Raw genomic sequence first — 23,929 nt, 5'->3', positions numbered from 1 at the left:
ATTCAAAAGGAAGAGAAAAATGAATTCTAACATTTAGAGTCTATGAGGTGGGTTCTATTTCTGTCCCTATTTTACAGATCGTGATACTATGCATTAGAGAAGCAACTTACCCAATCTGTAAAAGGGGAACAAAAACAGAACCTACTTCCTAGGATATTTAAGGATTAAGTGAAATAATACATGTAAAGAATACATAACAGTAAGTGGTTGATTTTTAGTCTATATCATCATTATCATCATCAACCTCAACAGAAAAAGAAAATTCAAAGAGCATTTAAGACACTGTTTTCCATAAATCCAATTTCTGCAGCAAACTTCTTTATTACACACCACATGAGAACAAACCTGGGACTTGGAGAACTCCACCACATTGTAGCTGACATTATTGAGGAGTGCCAATGAGTAAACACCCAATCCAGCGTCTTTAGTTCTCCAAATCTGATCTAGGAGTTGAGCAAGTTCCAGAACTCTGCCTGCAGTGTCCACGGCTATTAATACATTTCCATCACCTCGAAGTGTTTCCAGGACATTTGCTAGAAAACAAGAATGTAAAATCCCAATAGGACATACCAATATCTTGCTATAAGAGTAAAGATAACTTTTATCTTCATGTTTTCACTATTAAGACTATGGTTTATAACAATGCCATTAACTGTTTTTTTTAATTGAAAAATTATAAATCATGGTTTCTAACCCTTTCCACCCACAGTACACACAGAAGATGACATTTGTATAATGTATTGGGAAAATCGGGCTAACAGGCCAAATGCAATCAGCTTTGTGTTTCCAGGTCACTCTGGTCTCACCTGCCTCACCTCACCTCTCACCTCCATGAATTTCATTATGAAACATAATTCCCAAGTTTATACACACACACTTATACTTTAATACATACATGCTTTATATGTATGTGTGCGTATAGAATAAAAGACAAATTAACATTCCTTCTTACAATAAAAGACTTTCTAGATGAAAATCTGCTTGGAACTAGTCAAATCAAACTCTAGCAAAAATAAACAACAACAACAACAAAAATCCAAGAATTGAAAATCGTCTTAGAGTAACATAGTATATAAGTCATACTTTTTAAGTAGATAAATGAAGGTGGTGGTTTCAAACACGTTGAAATTGGAATCCGATTTACCCTGTTGAATTCCAATGCAGCTTTCAAAAACAGAATAAAAGATAAAAGGGCTCAAGCCAGAGCAGAAGCAACCAGGGATGGCCTGGATGCATCTCTTTAGAACCAAGACTACTGTGCTGCTGCTGCTGCTAAGTCACTTCAGTCGTGTCTGACTTTGTGCGACCCCATAGAGCCCAACAGGCTCCCCCGTCCCTGGGATTCTCCAGGCAAGAACACTGGAGTGGGGTGCCGTTTCCTTCTCCAATGCATGAAAGTGAAAAAATAAAGTGAAGTCGCTCAGTAGTGTCCGACTCCTAGCGACCCCATGGACTGCAGCCCACCAGGCCCCTCCGTCCATGGGATTTTCCAGGCAAGAGTACTGGAGTGGGGTGCCATTGCCTACTGTATTAGCGTATAAAACACCCAAACACCAAAGTCACAGACTACCCACACCCTCATTTATCTCCTTCATTCATTTTTCTGAGTATAAGTATTTTTCTAGTATTTATATGATATCTTTATATGTTGTGATGTTCGCTAGACATCAAAGTATGTTGTCTGACGTTTAATGAGGACAAGGAAAGCTAGCTATATGCTGAATAACAGGAAGAAACCAACCTTTATGCCTATCCCAAGAAAGTTAAATTCAAACCAACAAAAGCACCTTTTTGTAAAAATATTGATATGGTTACAAAATATTCTTTCAAAAATACTAGAGTTAGCCAATCTCTTATGACAAGAAAAATGTCCAACAGCCATTCATACTACCATGCACCTCCACAGCTCTGTAGAAAGGATCATAAGCAATACATACTCAGAAGCTGCTCGTCTCTTTGCTTTCTCCTGGGCTGCACATAAGTAGCATTAAATGAGTCTGTGATAAGTAAGGAGGGTCTGCTTAGCATTTCCAGGGAACATCCATTTAAGTGGCTATAAGGAAGTTGAAGAACAGGAATACTTTGTATCACTTCAAATAAACAACAGCTTTTCTTACCAAAAAAAAAAAAAAAAAAACCTTTTTCTAAGGTTTTTTTCCTCTTCTAACTATAACAGTTTACATGCTCACTGATAAGAAAATCTAGTACATTCAGAAAACGAAAACTAAGTTCTTCCAGAGTACCATCACCCAAAGATAATCACCATAGTATTTTGGTATATATCCTTCTAAGTACATATTTCTCTATGCATATATCTGTGTATGTATTTTACTAAAGTGGTATCTCATGTAGATGATTATATATCCAGTTTATACCCTAGTTTTCTCCCATGACATTAAAACCATTTTCTAAATCTAATTTTTAATAATTATAAAAGCCTTCTGTGTGTGTATACAATAAATATTTGGTCATTTCCCTTTATTGATACTTAGGTTACTTTTTTTTGTCATTATAAATAATCTCTCAAAGAAAACTTTTACAAAAAGCTTCTGTTGCATTTCTAATTGTTTCTTTAGGACACATTCCTAGAAATGTTTTTACTAAAATATAAAATATTGCTAAATGGCTTTCCAGAAAGGTTTGACCCTTTTGAGAAAGCTCTCCCTTCTCCAGAAAGGTTCAACCAGAAACAGTGACCAACTCATGAAATAATTCCCAGAAGAACATTACCATTTAAAAGCAATTTTAACGGTATTTAATTCTAAAAAATCATTATCATTTAAATTTTCTCTTTTTTGACTTTATAACTTTTGTCCATTTTGCAACTGGTATCTTTCTGATTGATTAATACCTGGTCTTATAAATAAGTCTTTGATCAACTTTATGGAAATATTTTCCCTAGTTTATAGGTCTTTTAATTTAGGTCTTTTTAAAATTTTTTATTTATTTATTTTTGGCTCTGCTGGGTCTTCACTGTTGCACGGGCTTTCTTCCTCTAGTTGCAGGGAGTGGGGGCTACTCTCTAATTGCAGTGCACAGGTTCTCAGGGCTATGGCTTCTCTTCGCTGCGAGCACGGGCTCTAGGGCACATGAGCTCAGTAGCTGCGAGAAGTGGGCTCCGTAGTTGCAGCCCCTGGGCTCTAGAGCACAGGCTCCGTAGTTGTGGTGCACGGGCTTAGTTGCTCCGTGGCCTGTGGATCTTCCTGAATCAGGGATTGACCCTGTGTCTCCTAATTGGCAGGCGGGTTCTTTACACTGAGCCACCAGGGAAGCCCTGACTTAGTTTATTGTTTCAGACATTTTGAACGTATATGTAATCAAATGAAGCAGAGTCTTTCTTTATAACTTGGTCCATTTCCTTTCTGCTTACCGAAGTCTTCCAAATCAAGAGATCAGACTCGCCAGTATTGTTCCTTTTCTATTTAATTCTAATCCACCTGAAATTTATCTTATTAAGTGATAAAAAAGACATAAAATGAGGTTTTTCCCAAAATGTTCGAATATCATTCACTCAAATACCCATCTTTTCTCATTAACCTGTAATTACAAGAGCCTAAAATTCAACATATTAGTCTTAAATGTTTCTTAATATGATATAAAAGATCTTAAGGATACTATATACTAATATAAAAGTTATGTACTTAAGGTACAAAAATTACAAAAGAAACCAAAACAATCTTACAGAAATGCTGTAAGTACAAAATGAAGTTTTCAAATGAAACTATTGTGTCCCCTTTTAAGTTGACTTCCCTGATAGCTCAGTTGATAAAGAATCCACCTGCAATGCAGGAGACTCCAGTTCAATTCCTGGGTCAGGAAGATCCACTGGAGAAGGGATAGGCTACCCACTCTTCTAAAGGAAGTCTGACTTTAAATCATTATATTAGATGGTATTAATGAATTTTATCAAAAATTAAAAAAAACCCACCCGCAAAGTTCCTCTAAATAACAAGTCAAGAATATATAAAATATAATTTGATGCATAAAAATTAATCTCCTATGCAACATCTCCAGAGAGATACTTCTTTTATAGAGTAGATATTTGCATGTAAATTTCAAAACAGTATCTTTTATCTCATATCAAACTTTTTCCTTACAATGCAAATACTTTAAGTAACTTTGAAAACATTCATTACTTGGTACTTTTAAATTGCTCTAGATTCCTAGTTTAAAGAAAACTGTTTTTAAATTTCCCTCCAAACAATGAAGCAAGACCAGCATTTCCATTAGCTTTTATCTTGATATACCTACATCTCCCTCTTGTGGTTGAAGTCAACTGCATAAACAATTTCTTCTTCTCCATCTTTGACTATTTTCCATATTGTTCCACCTATCATATGACCAGCTGGCAGAGGTGTGATAGACAAGCCATGTCCTTTGCCTAGGTCAACAAGATAATGACAATACTCAGATTTCTTATTATAAGTCCAAAGAAAAGTTATTTATTATTAGCTATTCTTTAATAAGTAACATGTACAATGATACAAAATTCCAAAGTAAAAAGGCATACAGTGAAATGCAAGTCTCACCCTCAAGTCCCCCAGTCATACCTTCATGGAGGCACCTTATAATTTTATTATGCATCCGTGCATAATATTTGTGCTTGAAAAATAAAAGGCCAGAGATCGCCACTACTATTCAATAACTTAGTACGAACTAATAAACTTTACTACTCATATTGCGCACATAAATTATGAAGTGTTTCCATCTTTGCTAATCTCTAAATTGACAATTCAAATCTCATTATGGTAAAGAATATATCCTATAGAACACTAAGTACCAGCCAAAGTGCTGTTACTTCCTGGCTAAACTTCAGAGTCCATTTGTGCACCATTCTTTCATATTTATGGTATCGTATTTAGGAAAATATTTAAATAGTTGTTTCTACAGATGATAAATACATATTTAGGGACATATATATATGTGTGTGTATATATATATATGACCTCCTGTCCTAATTAAGTGACAAGCTTTTTTCATGTTCAATTCTAGGATTCAGTCATGTTCTACTCTGTGCTGCCCCAGCACTTCACTCACTCCCCTCACTCCATTTAGTCATCTGAGCTCCTTCTTCTCCTCAGCCTCACTGTAAGCTCTTTGGACGAGAATCTGACCATGTTACCTTCGTGCACTATATACAGTAATCACTAAGTAAGTCTTCCTAAATTAAACGTGAAAAGGAGGCCTGAGCTGTTACATTTTATTAGAATTTAGCCTGGAATATTTTAAAATTCAGATGATTTTGGGGAAGTTCACAGTTCCCTGTGAAAAAATGCTGATTTTCTATTCTTCAGACAATAGTGCCTATAATGTTTACTACAAATTTCCCTTGTACTTTTCAGTAGTTCAAACACCATTTGTCCAATTATTTGCTACTGGAACCATGTTTTACCTTTCAAATTCACAATCTGAGAGAATTTTAACTGTTGTATCTTATCAAAGGCTGCATCCACATCATCTAGGGTAAAGAGTGTAAAATCTTCTGTATTGTGTCGGGACTAAAAAAAAAAAATACAAATAAAAGGTTAAAAATGATCACTGCAAGGGTGTTAAAACAGTTGTTTTTTAATTGCTTAAATTACCTGATAAAGGTCATACATGAACATCTGTCCCATTTTATAAACGGGAATGGTTGCATAGATGGCGCAGTTCAGACCCAACTTTCCAACAGCATAGGGGAGGGCGCCGAGATGGAGAGGGTCGGGATGAGACAGCAAGACCGCATCGATCTGGTGAACGTGCCTAGGACACAAGCAAGACGACTATTACTGAGTCTTGTTCCTAAAGGAACAGGCAGGATACTCAAAATTAATTTGCCGGTTCTGATTCCTCTCAGTATTCTGAGCTGAAGACTATGATGGGGTAAAAAGAGCGAAAGTGAAAGTGAAATCTCTCAGTCGTGTCTGACTCTTTGAGACCCCAAGTTCAACTGAGAGCTAAAATTACGTTACCTGTGAATTTCAATTAGTACTACCCCTGTCCTCATAGAGATCAAAACTGTGGTATGAGATGCACATAAATATACAGTGTCTAGACACGTTTTTTAAAAAAAGGAAGGAAAACAGTAGACACTACACATAAACTGATTTCAAGAGTCTATCTCATATACTATTAAAGCTCAAGAACTCAGGATTTAAGAAACTGTTAAGAAAAGGACATTTAAAAGGCCACATATTTATTATGGATTTTTGTCTCAGCTTTTTAGCATAATGACTGACAGTATATTCATGATAGTGTAACTTCAGTCAATGAATAATATATTCTCATTAACAAAAGAAATAAGAAAAAAATGTTTTGCTGTAAGTTCTAAGTTTTTTCAATATTTAAGTTCTCGTTCATTCCATAATTAGTACAATACTGCTAACACAACTAAATCTTTCTTTGATGGATTAGATCCTTTTGAATCTCATGGGCTTTATTCTAAGCACCAATTCTCAAATGTCTAAGCATCAAAAGATTAAAAGAAAATAAGCTAATTTGATCTGACTGAAGAACTTTTACAAGTACAGTTTTCCTCTCTTCAAATTCTTATAAACTTAATTTTGCTCTTTTCTAAAATTAGGGTGCAAAAATTTCTACTGAGATCCATTTATCCAGTAACAATTAACTTAAGATTTTGCTGACATTCAATAAACACAGCTTACAAGTCAATCAAAACTACGCAAATAAAAAGTCATTATTTGGTTCTTCAGTTTAAATAAAACTGTTTTACTTTCAACTAAAATTTTAGAGCAAAACAGCAAACACTGTGTAACATCAAAATAGTATTACAGCGTGGAAAAGAGAAGCTGATTTACTAAAAGTGTAGACATAGTAACTTACTTCCTCAGGGAATCGATAATATCCATAGAAAAGTGCTCATCCCAGCCACAGTCCAATAAAAATCTAAACTCGTCGACTTGGAGAAGATAGCAAAGAGCAGATTCTTCTTGGACCCCAGAAAGGGTAGTTAATTTGATAATAGATGTCATTTTTTTCGGTCTAACAACAATCCAAAAAGTTCTTTCAACAGAAATAAAAACACAGTTAAACATAAAAACAGAGTCATTTTAAAGACCTATTTCCATCATTGCTAAGTGTGAAGGTACAAACATAATCTTACACCCTCTATAAGTCCTTCAATGACCCACCCCAATGTGGTTTGATGAAAAGTAGCAGGTTTTGGAATCAGACTGACCGGTATTTGAATCTATACTTATATTGTTCTGAGCAGGTTAGCTAAATTTTCCCTCACTTATGTATCCTATAAAATATGAATATTAATATATACATTAAAAGGATGTTGGAAGATTTTAAATAATGTATAAATTACCTAGAATGGAGTTTCTCAATAAATAAATGTAGCGTACTAAACTAGTGAACTTATTCTTCAAGGTGCATTTGCTCCTCCTTTATTTTGCTCTGAGATGGCAAGTTTATGTGTCTTTCTCTACTACTAAACCAGTGGTCCTTAAATAAAGAACCGCTTGACAATGTGATAAAAAGCTATGGATCTTTCCTGCTCCCCTCAGTCCTTAAAAAAACAAAAAGGTCCATATACACGTAGCAATTCACATATTTTTCAGGGAATTTTGTTAAGAAGCCTTGCACTGGAATGTGAGCAACTGGAAAACAACTGTAGTACCTTATAGTTTGCACTTCCTGAAGAGAATCTGACACATAGTAGGTGTTCAAAACATATCTGATGGAATACAGTTGGGATACTTACTACGTATTTCAAGAAGATACAACATAAAAACATCTGTTGGGATTTAGGACCCAGAATTGTGTGCTACTATATAGATGTTATTAAAAACATTCATTAGCAAAGCACAACTCCACAGCAAGATTTCAGATCTTAGGTTCTTAAAATAAATTTGCCTTTTCTGATTAACTTTGCAAGTAAGAGAATTATTCATTCACAGTTCTTTATCCTTAGAGTGCTTAGAAGAAAAGGGGATGTTGGAAGATTCAAAAGTTTTCTAAGTTATTAGACCTCCCTCTAATTAATGTGCCTTTTCATTACTGTTAATGTTACTCTATAGTATCTATTATTAAAATTATTATTATGTGAAAAAAAAGAGAGAGAAGGTCATTGCACATCTGATGATCCTTCAACATCTGCCCAAGGTCATATCAACAAATTAAGGTAAAGCGCCCAGCTTTCTTAACAGACTGTCACATCTCCCATCCTTCGGTCACAGCCAAAGACCCAAGACTCAGGTTGTCCATCATCACGAAGTCCACCTGGTGGGACCAATTCACTACCTCTTCTGCCTTCCGAATCCTTTCAGTATTCCCCCTGGAACCATTACTCACAGAGAACTTCACCCTCTTCTCTGAAGGTTTTCCTCATCTGCAAATCTTGACAGAAACCTAGCTCTTCTCAAATGATACTGTATCTCCTCCAGCCTTCTCAAGAGGCCTTTTTTCTCCTGGATTCCCTGACCTCAAAAGCAGGAAGCATGTGCTCCCTGATTATCACTGCAGCCTCCAGTCCATGTCTTCTCCTTCCTGGAAATACTCGAGTCCCGCTGAACTCATGCTGCCCAGCCAGCTCGCTGTGAGCCTTTCCGGTCCTTCCCCATTAATGGAGGACTTTAGTTCCTGACTCAGTCTTCCTCTGAGGAGCTGCACTACTGAACTCTTCTCTCCTTGACCTTCTCAACTCCAATAGTCTTCTTTTCACTTCAGCCACCCGGCACCACAGTCACAACCATGACCTTATCATGACCAATAAACTGTAGCACTTTCAAAATTTCACTTTCAACGATCTCCCTGTCTCACTCCCACCATCCCTACTCCAGAATTCCCACTGCAAAAACCCTTTGGCCTCACTGTATTTACTGACTACTTTTTCACTGTCCATGACCACCTCCTGTCTCCACTTAAGTTATATGGATCCACGAGCCATCTTGATTAAATACTCAAGTGTTTTGCAGCTCTAGTCCTTCTTTGTATAAGTCTGGCAAAATCCTAACCCTCACTCACTCCAATCATGTACCTTGTTTTTTCTAGCAGCTCAATGCTGCCAGAGGGGGAAAAAGCCAGTCACACAACTATGCTATTTGCTCTTTAAATTCATGGCCAAAGATCTCAAACAGGTGCTATGTCCTACCTACCAATCTGATTTTTCTTAGTAGGTTGACTTTCCATCTGAGACCATCATTTCACATCTCTTCTCTGCTCAAGCATCACACATCCTTCCCTCTACCCTACTAGGTTGATAATCTCACCTCATTCCTCAATTAGAAGACAAAAATAATCAGACAGTAACTCCACATTTTCCAGATACCACAGCTATTACATTAACCTATCTGCACATACACTGTTGTGTCTCCCATCATTCAGAACAAATAGCCCAGCTCTCATTCAAGGCCAATCCTGTGTGTGTGCTCCGAACCCCACTCCTGTTTATCTTCTCCATAACTTCTTCAGTCATCCCCTCCTTCTGCATCACCAATGAATCACCGATGTACCATTCCCATTAGCATACAAAGATCCTCTAGAATTTCTCAACTTAAAAGAACCCTCTCTCAATCCTACAGTTCCCTGCAACTGCTTTATCGCTTCTACACTCTCCATTCACAACAAAATTTCTCAGAATATTTGTCCACAGACCTGTCTCTACTTTCTTATCTCCCATTCAAATCACTGAATCTGATGTCTTTCCCCACCATATCACTAGAAGCTTTCATGAAGGTCTCTGACAAACCTCTATACAACTGAAGCCAATGGACATTTCTGTGGTCCCAACGTACTGGAAATTGTAGCAGCATTCAACAAAATTAACAGCTCCATCCTCCCAGAAACACCTTCCTCTGTTCCTCTGGGTCAACCCTCTCCTGATTTTCCTTATATCTAACTGGCCATTCCTCATGCTCCTTAATTAATTCCTCCTTCTCCCCCAGCCTCTACATGAGGCAGTGCTTTTCTGCAGGACTTTCTCTTTTCTCTCTAGGTAATTTTACAGTCTTAAGAGCTTTAAGATCATCTGATCTCTGATGGCATCATCCTTGATCTTTTACTTGTTTTTCACATCTAATCCATCAGTAAATCCTGCCTTTTTACCTCTATAATATTTCTCAAGCACAATAATTTCTCATATATTTCCTTCTATCTCTGCTGTCACCAAGATTTCTAACTAGTCTGAGTTACTGTTTTCCCTACCTCAAATTCATTCTTTCAGAGACATTTTCTGACCACTCTAAAGTCCACCCCCACCTCAACTACATCCTATAATTTGTATTTTCCTTCTATTTTCTTCAAAATACATAGTAGCCACCTGTACTTGCTGCTTATTTGCTCACTTTGTCCAACCCCTTATCTCCTTTTAACCCCTACACCAGAAAAGGACCCATGAAAGTAGAGACTTTTGTCTATTTTGATTATAATTTTATGCCAGCACCCCTACAGTGCCTAACACATAGTGGTGGTCAATAAGTGCTTCTTAAATGAATAAATGAAGATGGCTAGTATTAAATGACCTTACTGCTATTTCCACACCATTAACAGCTGCCTTTTCGTACTGTTCACGGAGTGCTCAAGGCAAGAACAATGAAGTGGTTTGCCATTCCCTTCTCCAGTGGACCACGTTTTGTCAGAACTCTCCACCATGACCCGTCCGTCTTGGGTGGCCCTACACGGCATGGCTTATAGTTTTATTGAGTTAAACAAGGCTGTGGTCCATGTGATCAGATTGGTTAGTTGTCTGTGATTGTGGTTTTCATTCTGTCTGCCCTCTGATGGAGATGGAAGCTTCCTGATGGGAGACACTGACTGAGGGGGAAACTGGGGGAAAGAGAGGATGAGATGGTTGGATGGCATCACTGACTCAATGGACAAGAGTTTGAGTAAGCTCTGGGAGTTGGTGATGGACAGGGAAGCCTGGCCTGCTGCAGTCCACGGGGTCGCCAAAAGTCAGACACGACTGAGCGACTGAACTGAACAGCTACCTATTTATATGCACTTCCTTTGGTTTTGGGAGAGCTCTCTGAACACAGGACTAGGTTTGATCTGTTTGTACCCTTACCATATGAGCATGGCTTACACAGTGGATGTTTAACAACCACTGTTGCTAAAACAAACTGAAATTAAAAATACATTGACTTAGTGTGTTCCTATTTTTAAGGTATGAGAAATACAAAGATACTAATTCTCTATTTGAAGAAACGTATTTATAAATACATTTTTAAATAGGACTTGGATCTCCCTGTCAAAAAGCTCCGTGTACCACAATTATAATAATGGCCTAAGAGAAACTCTTTTCCAACTTAAATCTACTTTACTCTCCCACCTTCTTTATTTAGATTATGACATGAAAATACAAAGTGTCTTACAGATAGAACCGAATGAGCTCATTTATAACTTTTGCAGACAAACCCAGATTGCATGAGAAGATATTTCATGAAATAGATATTTTCTTTTTCATGAAAAAGAAATTTCATGAAAAGATATTTTTATTATAATTGCTTATACTATAATAAAGCTGTATCTTTATTACACAGTCTTTACTTACTGATATCTCAGTTGTATTTGGGATGAAACACAATGAATTCAAAGGAAGACTTCTTTATATATCTAAAAAATAAAGAAATAAGAGTCTCATGAATGTGGTATGATGATTTACTTCTGTTTTTAATTTTGGTGTTTAACTTCTATGTCTTCTCCTAAGGTAAAGACAGTGAACAGCAGCAAGTACAATAATACATGGTCCTTTAAAAAAAAATCCTGGAAATAAGATTTTTAAAACTGACATTAATTTATGTTATTGAGAATCAAAAAAGAGGTGGGATCTTAAATTATTCATTAAGAACTGGTAGGCCATGGGTAAAAAGAGATAAAGAGAAAAGGTATTCAAAACAAAGGAAAAACATGATCAAAAGCACAAAACAAAAACTTTCCAGTAACAATACTAGCCTGGCACAATTTCATGGAAGCAAAAATGAAAAAGTTTTAATGAATAGAAAAAGGTCAATGAAAGGCCTTGGAAACTTTGGACCTAATTATAATTGCTAAAGAGAAGAGGCAACAGAGACATTTTAAGGTCATCACTTTCATGCATTGGAGAAGGAAATGGCAACCCACTCCAGTTTTCTTGCCTGGAGAATCCCAGGGGCAGGAGAGCCTGGTGGGCTGCCGTCTATGGGGTCATACAGAGTCGGACACAACTTAAGTGACTTAGCAGCAGCAGCAGTAATCAAGTAAGATAATATGATACAGGTAGTTCTATATTTAAAAAAAAACTAGCTGGTATACATGACTGATTAGATAAAGAAGACAGAGAATGCAGGGAGATTTAAAAAAAAAAAAGGAGAGTATTTAGCAGCCCACTTCCTCCTTTCAAACTTACTGGTTCTATTTTGAGACTAACTTTCTTTAGCCCCACATGTACCTTATACCTATGACACAGAATTCACTGGTTGTTATTTAAGTAACCAAGACTTGAAACTCTACATGTTCGACTGCTTCCTTTACTTCTTGGACTATTAGACTTTAGCAACTCCTGATTATTTCCCCCTTAGAATACTTTTGTACATTTATTCTTCTCTTTCCGTTCATATTGCAAGCACCCTTACACAGGGTCTCACTACCTTAGAGTTTCTCTTTGCCTGCAGCCTTTCCTTCCTTCACCTCAACATAAACCTTACTGCTGATTAATCTTCCAAAACACCCCTGAATATGATCCCTTGCTGAAAAATCTCTGAAGGCTTCTGTTTAAAAAAACAAAACCTGAACACCTTAACAGGTAACGGAGGGCGTCAGCAAGCTGCCCTGAGATCACCACTATCATCATCTAAAAGCCCAGCTCAAATCTAACATCCTCACTAATCCCTGTATCATTAGTCTAGACTAGAACAGCTCTGTCCAACAAAAATATCATGCAAGCCACAAGCGTAATTAAAATTTTTTCACAGTCACACTGAAGTTTGTGAAGTTAATTTTACTTTACTTAACCCAATATTTCCAAAATATTATCATTTCAACATGTAGTCATTATTAAGACATTAATGAGTTTTGGTACTAACTCATTGTATTTTATGATTACAACACCTCTCAATTCAAACCAACCACAATTTCAAGTGCACAACAGCTACAGGTAGCTAGTGGCTACTGTAATAGCCCAAGTCTAGACTCTAAAATCAATGCTTTGGACTGTGCTTTGCCACTCCTAAAGTACAAGCTCACATCATACTATTTTTACATTCATGTCTTAGACTTGATTTTAATGGTATCACCAACCACTTAATCTCCCAGACTAAAAATTAAGTCACCCTCTGACCACCAAATTGGCTCCCATCAGTTAAACCCTATTTGGCATTTCAGAAGTCTCTCTGACATCCTTTACTCTCCTGCCTCAGCAGAGGCACCCATTGCCTTACCTGAATAACTGCAATTTCCTCTCATCTAGTTTTTCTGTTCCAAGTTGATTCTCCACAAAGCAATCAGACCGACCATCCTAAAAAACAAATATCTTTGCGCCTCTTTCTTGTGATTTCCAGCTAAATACTTCCTTGTTAAGTCTGAACACCTTGCGGTCCTTCCCAAGTTTACCTTAATCTCCCTCTTGCTTCACCAACCATCCCTGCACTGCATGCTCAAGGCTGCTTTCTCCTGCTCTCCCTAAGTAAGCCAAAACTTCTCCAGTCTCTGCATCGCTGTACTGTATCCAGGGATGACCTTTTCCTGATTTTAGTACTTTCCTTTTGACCCTTAATGACCCAGTTCAACTGAAAGCTATTTTGGTGTCTCCGGGCGATGTTCTTCATTTTTAGTTAACACAAGTGGGCACAAAGAATATATGTTCAAAGAATATATGTTGAATGGATGTTAAATGAATGGGGAAAGAGTAAAATGAATCTTTTTTTTATCGCCAATGCCAAGCACAGGGCTCAAAGCAACACAAATGTGTACTGAACGGACTGAATCCTCACCATATAAATTCCTTCTGGGCGGGGATTGCTGACCATTTCACCTCAATTATCTGTCACAGTCACTCGTTCTCAATAAGGGCTGCATATGCTGATGACAACAAAGGGGAACCATGCAAAATCTAAGGGAAAACGAAAGAGTCTGGGTTAGCTCTGGAGCTCGAGTGAGAAAAGTCTCCTCTTGGTCAGTTCCGGGAGAGCACTAGTTTCATAAAAGGCTCCAAGAGCTTCTAAAATTAAAAAAAAAAAAAAAAAATCAGAGCACGGGCAATTGATAACGCACGTTCGCCTGGTCACAGGAAGCCAGACCTGCCGGAGTTAAAATTATTCTGACCTCCTGTTTACCGTTGAGAATGTATATAGAGTGATGATGCCGGAAGCGCGCAAAGGCTATGCAGGGATAGGGGGAGGGTTCGGGAAGGGGGTTGCGGAGACTGTTTTAAAAGCATGGTAACGTCCTCAAGGTCTGTGGAGTCGATTAACTAAAAAGAACACCTATTTTGTGCCCAGTAGCTTCGTGGTCTCTCAGTACGAGACAACGGGAAGACCCAGAGGAAGGGGGCTGAGAACAAGTTAACCAAAAGGCTAAGGAACCGAAGCTGGAGTCGGATTAACTCCTCCAGCATCGAGACTGAAAAGGAGGCGGAAAACGGCAGAAAGGAGGAAAGGAGAGCTTGGGAGTGAATCGTAGGAACTGCCATGAAAGATAGGGAGCTTTGGATCCACGGAGAAGTCACTGTCTTTCCCAAGCTGAGGACTTCCGCCGGGGACGACCCGGACGGTCGCAGCCGAAGCCCTGGGGGGCACGTCCCCGCGCAGAGACCCGGGCGGAGTCGGAGCCGGGCTCTCCCCGAGGGCCGAGACGCCCCCTCCCCCATCCAAAGGCGCACAGCTTTCTTCCGCCCCCACTTGCCTCATAAGTCCTGCCCCAAAGCGGTCCACTGCCCTTCCCAACCCCCTAATCGAATCCACGTTCAAGAGCGAGAAAAGCTGACGTTGGTTCAGCAGCGCCGGTGAAGATCAACCAAGAGAAGCCCCGCAATGGCCGCCGCCATTTTGAAACTGAGGGCGACCCCGCGGAGGCGGGGAGACACAGGGTGATACCATCTTCCGGGGTCGGGGGGGGAGCACAAAACTGGAGGAAGAGGGTGGCGCTTACACCGAGTCTCGTTACCTGGGGCCGAAGTTTCACTTCTCAAGGATTCATAACGTGTTGAAGCTAAAATAAATATGAGAAGAGTCGAGCAGTCAAAGGAAGAATAAATATGATTTCCCGGAGCCACCCCTCTCACGGACCGGACGCGGCTAATGGTGGGTCCCGAGGCCGCCGCTTCCGCCGGCGCGAGTGGCTGGCTGCGCTCGCCGCTGTCCTTGGTCGTGGGGTCGTTGTTGGCTCCGAGGCCGCAGGTGGGTCTGGGGTCCAGGGCGGTCGAAGCGGGGAGACTCGCCGTTGTGCAGGCGGGGAGGGTGTACCTCTAGGAAAGCGCTCGGCGGCGGCTTGTGCACCGGGGTTGGGCTGGTCTGGGCCTCCTCGGGGCTGGGACGGCTTCCTAAGGCTTCTGAGCGAAGAAGACCGAGAAAGGAAAGTAGCAGACTTTCGGGTGGGCGGCTGCGCTCATGCTTCCCGCCTGGCGCTTTTGGGAAAGAGTATTCTGAGGTTGTCCTAACTGGAAAACATCTTTAAATGTTACGGGACCGGAGGCGAACCGGCCGGGATCAAAGCTCCCAGACTGAGGGATCACAGCTCCCGGGCTGTACAGCCTGGAAGGGGCATTTTCTCCGCTGCTGCTGCTGCTAAGTCGCTTCAGTCGTGTCCAACTCTGTGCGACCCCATAGACGGCAGCCCACCAGGCTCTCCCGTCCCTGGGATTCTCCAGGCAAGAACACTGGAGTGGGTTGCCATTTTCTTCTACAATGCATGAAAGGAAAAAGTGAAAGTGAAGTCGCTCGGTCGTGTCCGACTCGTAGCGACCCCATGGACTGCAGCCCTCCAGGCTCCTGCGTCCATGGGATTTTCCAGGCAAGAATACTGGAGTGGGGTGCCGTTGCCTTCTCCAGCTTCTCCGCTAGCATTTCTGATTCGTCCAAGTTTCAGAGTTCTGTCTTCCTCGTTATTCAGGATTGGAAACTAACCTTACTCTCTTTTAAGCCTCAAACCCTCCTGAGCCGCCAAGCCCCAAAATACACACTTTTTTAAAATGTAGTTTTTAACAAAGTAATTTCGTTCTTGATTTCTGGAGTGTACATGTCATTCAGTCGAGGTTCCGGACCTCAAAGAGTTCAGTTTCTCCTTCCATCCAGAACTGATTTTTTTATAGGTTAAGTCGACCCTTTGGATCAATACACATAAATTGCTGTCAGGACTAATGTCTAACCATCTATATTTTTCCTGTGTGAATTTAGGAGGACTCACAAAAATCACACCATATACAATTTTCTTTATAGATGTTAAGTGGGAAAAATTGGGTTGAAAGAAAAGGTAATAAGGCAAATATTTTATCGTGCTTCACAGATAATGCACTTTTTACAAACTGAAGGTGTGTGGCAACCTTTATTTTGCACTGGGAAACCAAAAAATTCTCGTGACTCACTTTATCTCTATATTCGCTTTATTGCAGTGGTCTGGAACGACACTTGTAATATCTCAAATTATGCTTTGAGTGGGGAAAATGAGATAAAGCCAAGAGTAAGATTAATATACATGTTGACCTTTATACTTACTGTAAAAGACAGAAAAGCATGAATAAAGAGCATGGACCAAGGAACCAGACTGCCTGGGTATTAATCACAGTTCTGGCACTTACTACATCTGTGACCTTAGACAACTTGATTGTCCCTGGACTTCCTCATCTGAAAAAAGTATTCCTGCTTCGCTGGGGACATGGCATTAGTTAATACATGTATAGTAATATAAGAATTACATGAAATGGAGATTATGAAAAGCAGTTAAGAACCATGCCTGACAGAGAGTGCTCTAAAAGTCAGCTTTTTCTAAAAGTAGGGAGAAAATTTTGGATAATTTTGGCATCAGAGGATACATGATTCGGTTCCCTGAGTTAAGAAGATTAAAAACCATTTAGGTTTTTTTTTTTCTTTCTTTCAGGAATACCATAGCTACTCTCAATTCTGAAGTAGAAGCAAAATTTTTCTTGAGAGTCTTCATATAAAGAAGACACTAGTAATATGTATAGTGCCCTTGAGGGCACCCATGTGGATGTCACTCTTTATCCAAACCTAGACTTGTCTCATTCGGAGAAGGCAGTGGCGACCCACTCCAGTACTCTTGCCTGGAAAATCCCATGGACAGAGGCGCCTGGTAGGCTGCAGTCCATGGGGTCGCTAAGAGTTGGACACGACTGAGCGACTTCACTGACTGAGTGACTTCACTTTCACGCATTGGAGAAGGAAATGGCAACCCGCTCCAGTGTTCTTGCCTGGAGAATCCCAAGGACAGCGGAGCCTGGTGGGCTGCCATCTATGGGGTCACACACAGTCGGACACGACTGAAGCGACTTAGCAGCAGCAGCAGCAGCAGCAGACTTGTCTTATTAGAGACTGTCCCAGATGCTCACTGCCCTTCGTCCATTAAATAGAACCATCTTATGGTCTTGGGCCTGTGACCATGAACCTGTCTACACTGCTCCTCCTATCCCTTCTCAAGGGGATCATTCTAGCTCACTTTCTTTAAAAAGTTATTTTTTAACTGAAGGATAATTGCTTTCAAGAATTATGTTGGTTTCTACCAAACATCTAGCTCACTTTTTATGTTCATCAATCTTTGTCTTTCCAGGTCATCCACTTGCAGTGACATATGTAGGACAAATTTTATGTTCAGTGTCACTGGTCCCAAAGCCCATTATGTAGTAGACTGTGCAGTTGCCTCTGGGAGTAAGATTTGCCATTTTTCTCTCAGGGATGGAAATCGCTTCCATCGTGGTGAAACTAAAAGTTTCTCAGTCATGTCCTACTCTTCAACCCCACGGATTTTACAGTCCATGGAATTCTCCAGAATACTGGAGTGGGTAGCCTTTCCCTTCTCCAGGGGATCTTCCCAACCCAGGATTCAAACCAGGGTCTCCTATATTGCAGGCGGATTCTTTACCAACTGAGCTATCAGGGAAGTCCATCATGGTGATTGACTCCAACTCTGGGTTCTAAATGTACAGAATCCTTTTATCTGTCACTCCTACTGCCTTATCTGTAGAGTCTCTTTGAGAATCTGTATTAAGCAAGAGCCCGTGGGGCATGGTTCATCTTTTCTTGTCAGGGTAAAGGCAGAGAGAAATGTCTGCTGGCCCTGTTGCTGCTAAGTTACTTCAGTCGTGTCCGACTCTGTGCGACCCCATAGACAGCAGCCCACCAGGCTCCACCGTCCCTGGGATTCTCAGGCAGGAACACTAGAGTGGGTTGCCATTTCCTTCTCCAGTGCATGAAAGTGAAAAGTGAAAGGGAAGTCACTCAGTCGGGTCCGACTGTTAGCGACTCCATGGACTGCAGCCCACCAGGCTCCTCCGTCCATGGGATTTTCCAGGCAAGAGTACTGGAGTGGGGTGCCATTGCTGGCCCTATTAGAAGAGTGCAAACAGTAATGGCATTAGCCCACAGGTGGCCATGGGCTGAAGTCTTGGACCCGAGAATCAGCAATTACTTTTTTTGTTGGTTCAGTGTTGTGGTGGTGTTCAGTCGCTAAGTTGTATCCGACTCTTTCCAACCCCCTGGGCTGCAGCACACGAGGGTTCCCCATCCTTCGCTATCTCCTGGTTGTTGAGTCACTCAGTCATGTCTGACTCTTTGTGACGCCATGGCCTGCAACCCACCAGGCTTCCCTGTCCTCACCAACTCCCGAAGCTTGCGCAAACCCATGTCCATTGAGTCGGTGATGCCATCCAACCATCTGATCCTCTGTCATCCCCTTCTCCCACCTTCAATCTTTCCCAGCATCAGGGTCTTTTCCAGTCAGTCAGTTCTTCACATCAGGTGGCCAAAGTATTGGAGCTTCAGCTTCAGTATCAGTCCTTCCAATGAGTATTCAGGACTGATTTCCTTTAGGATTGACTGGTTGGATTTCCTTGCAGTCCAAGGGACTCTCAAGAGTCTTCTCCAACACCACAGTTCAAAAGTATCAATTCTTAGGTGCTCAGCCTTCTTTATGGTCCAACTCTCACAGCCATACATGACTGCTGGAAAACCATAGCTTTGACTAGACAGACCTTTGTCAGCAAAGTAATGTCTCTGCCTTTTAATATGCTGTCTAGGTTGGTCAAATTGTTGACATTGTTGGTCAACAATGGCAACCCACTCCAGTGTTCTTGCCTGGAGAATCCCAGGGACGGGGGAGCCTGGTGGGCTGCTGTCTATGGGATCACACAGTCGGACACGACTGAAGTGACTTAGCAGCAGCAAAGATCTGAATGCAAATAATGTTACTTAGGGGAGGTACAATGCTAAGAAAACCACCGCCTTCTAGGAATAAGGTCATGTTGCTTAGATCTCTGATATTCAGACTGGAATCTGCTGTGTGTAATATTATGCTCTATGAAAGCAGTGTATAATAGTTGTGTGACTTTTAACTTCATGTCTGTTTCCTAACCCAGTGCCTCTAGTGAGTAAACTTTGAGAAATAATTAGAATGTGTATGAGAACCAGTTTTTAGGAGAGGCAGGAATCCAGTCTACATAATCCTAGAACAGTTGAGTGCTAAGATTAGAAAGCACAGCTTCTTCCCAAACACAGCTAAGCCCTTTTATTAGCAGTAATGTATTCTCTTTCTGGGATGCTGCCATGTCTTCTCAGACATTATACAGGATTTATTCATTATAGATTCATGTGCATACATATGTATTTCATCTTTAGATCCAAATTTTTACAGAAAATTGATGATTCAGCTATGTTTCCATTGAATTAGTGCAGATTTATTTTCCATGTGATGACTTCTAGTTCTTCCATAAAGATGTCATCCTCTTCTGCCTTTTGGAAACTCTTTAAACACTGTTTGTTAAACTGGGTCTTTGTTGTGTATGTGGGCTTCCTCTGGTTATGGCGAGCAGAGGCTACTCTTCATTGCGGTATACAGGCTGCTCCGTGCGGTGGCTTCTCTTGTTGCAGAGCACAGACTCTTGGCACACAGGCTTCAGTAGTTGCAACACATGGGCTCAGTAGTTATGGCACACAGGCTTAGTCGCTCTGCAGCATGTGGGATTTTCCCAAACCAGAGATCAAACCCGTGTACCCTGCATTGGCAAGCAGATTCTTAACCACTGGACCACCAGGGAAGCCCTGGAAACTCTTAAAAAGTTAACAAGTCTTAAGTACCATAAATGGCAATGTCAATTTGGGGAAGGGTCTCTATGAGAGGCATTTCAATATGATGGAAGGATCTATGCCTTTGGGATGAACCTGTGTTTGAATTCCAGCTTTATATGTAATACCTATTTGGGTTAAACTGTTTTCTTATCTGTAAAATAAGAGTAATAATTTTTCATGTTATATATTGGACTATGTGATGGCTCTGGTAACCTAGTAGTCACTCTACAAGAGTAAGTTCCCTTCTCTCCATATCTTTTGTAGAGTTATTTAATTGATATTCAGATCTACTGTGACATTATTCAGTATGGTTCTTAAGAAAATTTCTCATGTTTTCATTTCCTTTCTAAAATTAGTTTTAAAAAATAGGTTTCAATAATTATAGCTTTAAAGAATTCTGCTTCTGACAATATTATTATATCAGTTTTAAAATTGTGAGCTATGCTAAATCTAAAAATATTTTACATGTGTAAAAGTTTTAAATCAATACTAGGAGGGTGAAAATACTTAGCTTTTGCAGGTAGAATGTTTTAATACTCTCTCCATTCCTGTGATATATCAGATCACTGGTGAAACTTGAAATAAAATTAATAAATTGACTTTAGTGCAGTGTAATTTTCATACTCATTGTCACCTATGTAATCTTCATTAAGTAGATTTTTAAGTAATGTACTACCTTCTGAAGAGGCTTATTATGCTTTTAAGATCTATCTCCTTTATTTAGAGCTATCTCCCTGTTTCAGGTATGATTTGAAAGATATTTCAAAAGTGGCTATATTTCAGAGGGTTATTTTTTTGTTTTGTTTTAATATAGCATTCATGATGAACTTACTTCAGGTTGTGCGTGACCACTGGGTACATGTACTTGTCCCTATGGGATTTGTCTTTGGATATTATCTGGACAGAAAGAATGATGAAAAGCTAACTGCCTTCCGGAACAAGAGTCTGTTATATAAAAGGTTAGTTTTTGTATTTTTTTAAACCAACAGTCAGCTTTTGGAAGTACTCTTCTTAGTATTATTTGTGCCAAAAATAAACAGAAGGGGTAATTCCCACTCCTCCAAGGATTTAGTGATACTGTTTTGTAGTCTTGTTTGTTGTTTAGCCCTTATATAAAGCAATATGATTACTTTTGCAGTGTAAACAAGTCTTTAGTTTCTGAACAGGCTATTTCAGATCTTTGAAAATCTTTTATTTCAAGGTACATTTTAATGTACAAACAGTTTTATACCATCTCATCAAAGCCTATTCTGTATACAGCTTTAACATATATTATCATATACTGTCTGACTTAGTCCATGATGTAGCTGAAATCAACAGCACTAATGGCTTGAGGCACTGGTCTAAGCAACACTCCTCAAGAGCTTTAGGCAGGATGGTTGGGTGATCAGATAGCAACTGGCAGCCGCCTTGTCCCATTGTGTCTCTGGAGATGGCTTATTTGGCAGCAGACTTAGAGTTAGCAAGACAGGGAATCCACCACTGGCTGTGATTTCCGGAAGGAGGAGGCTCACAGGACAAGAGAATCGAGCAGCAGTCACAGGAGGTGTATAGAGGAGGTTCACAGTTAGGGATTTCGAGACAGATAAAATGAGCTAGAAAGAGTCTAAAACATTAAATGAAGTCACTGAGAGGATAATTGCTTTCATATAGACTAATGAGAAATTACAGTTGTTAAAAAAACATTACATTTTAATCTGGAAAAATGAAATTGAAGAGGTGGTAAAAGGTTTAAAATCACAAGAGAATAGAATGAATATTCTCAATCTAATAAAATATTTTGAATGGGTCAGTGTAATACAGTATAAAACACCAAATTCATATTCTCATGACTTTCCCTTTTATTCCTTCATAAAAATTGTCTTTACACTTTCGCTTCTCCTTTTTTTTTCTTTCTATGCAGGGAATTGAAACCTAATGAAGAAGTCACCTGGAAGTAATGGCTACAGCTGAATTACAGAATGTTCACTTTTTTAAAATTATAATAGAAATAAAAACACTCATTATTTAATTTGAAGAATTTAAAGTGTGATCCTTTTTGTGCTGAAATAATCTCTCCCATTTCAATAACAGATGTGGTGATTAAAAAATGGTCACCGAATCATAGCCCAACTATTCAGAATTTTTTTTCAAACCTTGTGCTTCAAAGGATCTCTAAAAAGAATATGGTAGGATTTATTTTCTAAAAATCAATAACCAAAAATTTTAGTGACCTTGGGGTTAGCAAAGATTCTTAAATATAACATATAAAGCATGCACCAGTTTTTAAAACCAAGACATACTTTATCAAAATTAAAAACTTTTGCTCTTTAAAAGACACCATTCAGGGACTTTCCTGGGGGTTCAGTAGTTAAGATTGTTAGGTAGTTAGAATAGGAAACAGGAGTCCAAAATGGCGGTGGCTAAAAGACAAGGAAGGAAAAAGCCAGCGAAAATAGAACAAAGGAAGGTCTGAGGACCTGAGTGAGGACCTCAGGTAGAACAAACAGCACTCCTGGCTAGCCCAATTTACATAGGGCCGGCCCAGGGGGGGAGGAAGAAAACATATAAAAAGAGGAGCCAAAGCACTCTCTTTCTCTGTCTCCCGGTGCTCTCCCCCACTCTCTTCTCTTCGTGTCTTTGGGTCAGCATGCCCTCACGCCTCGAGGATGGATTCTCTTGCTATTTTCTAAATAAAACACAGCTGTAGCATGGAGCTGTATGTAACACTGATTTGTCTAAGAGCTATAACACAGTCTGTCCAAGACCTGAGAGCTGTGATGCGCCAAGGGCTTTAATGTCCATCACTCCAAATCTTTGTTGTGACGAGACAGAACCAAGGAGCATACACTTGCCTGACAAGATTCTGTGATTCCAATGTAGGAGACATGGGTTCAATCCCTAGTCAGGGAACTAGGACCCCACATGCCATGCAGTGTGGCAAAAATGTTTTTAAAAGACACTTAAAGGGAGAAGGAAAGGGTGGGAGGTATGCAGATAGTAACATGGAAACATACATTACCTTATGTAAAATAGATAGCCAATGGGAATTTGCTGTATGACTCAGGGAACTCAAACTGGGGCTCAATAACAACCTAGAGAGGCATGGAAGCGATGTTCAGGTGGGAGGGGACATGGGTAAATCTATGGCTGATTCATGTTAATGTTTAGTAGAAACCAATGCGATACTGCAAAGTAATTATCCTTCAATTAAAAAAAAAACACAAGATAGTGAAAATGCAGCCACAGATTAGGAGAAACTATTTGCAAAACATACACAACAAAGAACTTATATCTAGAATATGTAAAGAACTCATAACCAAATTTTTAAAAAGCAAAAGATTTTTAACAGGTACTTCACTGAAAAAGGGATATGAGAATGGCAGATATGCACATGAAAAGATGCTCAAAATCAGAAGTCATTAGGGAAATGCGAATGAAAGCCTCAGCAAGAAATCACTGCACATCTATTAGAATGGTTAGAATTAAGGAGACTGATCTTATCAAGTGTTTGCAAGGGTGTGGAGCAACTGGAACTCACACTGCTGGCAGGAATGGAAAATGTAACTGCTAGGAGTTGTACCACTTTAGAAAACAGTGGAGCAGTTTCAAGATAAACATACACCTACCATCTGATCCAGTCATTCTTCTCTGAGGTATTTACCCAGAAGAAATGCATACATGCCAAAAGAAAGCATATATCCACACAAAGATGTCTACACGAGTGTTCATAGCAG

The 23,929-nt window shown here is 39.7% G+C and overlaps 2 protein-coding genes across 4 annotated transcripts in view; one reads left to right on the top strand and one right to left on the bottom strand.

Moving 5' to 3' along the window:
* CPSF2 (cleavage and polyadenylation specific factor 2) overlaps nt 1–14,977 on the bottom strand; it is a 32,013-nt gene extending 17,036 nt beyond the window's left edge. The window contains exons 1-10 of one of the 3 annotated variants that reach the window (XM_070357869.1): nt 14,824–14,977; nt 13,914–14,032; nt 13,362–13,438; nt 11,498–11,559; nt 6,823–7,002; nt 5,583–5,742; nt 5,393–5,498; nt 4,252–4,381; nt 1,938–2,053; nt 346–533 (exon numbers count right to left, since the gene is read on the bottom strand). In XM_070357869.1, coding sequence (XP_070213970.1) covers nt 346–533; nt 1,938–2,053; nt 4,252–4,381; nt 5,393–5,498; nt 5,583–5,742; nt 6,823–6,971 — 849 coding nt within the window. In that variant the 5' untranslated portion in view covers nt 6,972–7,002; nt 11,498–11,559; nt 13,362–13,438; nt 13,914–14,032; nt 14,824–14,977. The remainder of the gene's footprint in view (nt 1–345; nt 534–1,937; nt 2,054–4,251; nt 4,382–5,392; nt 5,499–5,582; nt 5,743–6,822; nt 7,003–11,497; nt 11,560–13,361; nt 13,439–13,913; nt 14,033–14,823) is intronic. The other 2 variants (XM_070357867.1, XM_070357868.1) reach the window with 2 other exon arrangements.
* A 138-nt stretch (nt 14,978–15,115) lies between these two features.
* NDUFB1 (NADH:ubiquinone oxidoreductase subunit B1) lies at nt 15,116–22,233 on the top strand. Its single transcript, XM_005910258.2, has 3 exons — nt 15,116–15,317; nt 21,028–21,172; nt 22,117–22,233. The coding sequence occupies exons 1-3, from the start codon at nt 15,176–15,178 to the stop codon at nt 22,151–22,153; spliced, it is 324 nt and encodes a 107-aa protein (XP_005910320.2). The 5' UTR covers nt 15,116–15,175; the 3' UTR covers nt 22,154–22,233.
* Nucleotides 22,234–23,929: the final 1,696 nt, after the last annotated feature.

The sequence above is a fragment of the Bos mutus genome, chromosome 21 (assembly GCF_027580195.1).
Source record: "Bos mutus isolate GX-2022 chromosome 21, NWIPB_WYAK_1.1, whole genome shotgun sequence".
Lineage (NCBI taxonomy): Eukaryota > Metazoa > Chordata > Mammalia > Artiodactyla > Bovidae > Bos > Bos mutus.
The sequence above is the reverse complement of the archived record's forward strand: the minus strand, read 5'-3'. Positions and strand labels throughout refer to the sequence as shown.

Bases quoted from the DNA above. Each gene is read 5' to 3' on its own strand.
- NDUFB1 (XM_005910258.2), top strand. From the start codon at position 15,176: ATGATTTCCCGGAGCCACCCCTCTCACGGACCGGACGCGGCTAATGGT. The intron at 15,318-21,027 runs GTGGGTCTGGGG...GTTTTAATATAG, and splicing joins TGTTGGCTCCGAGGCCGCAG to CATTCATGATGAACTTACTT. The intron at 21,173-22,116 runs GTTAGTTTTTGT...CTTTCTATGCAG, and splicing joins AAGAGTCTGTTATATAAAAG to GGAATTGAAACCTAATGAAG.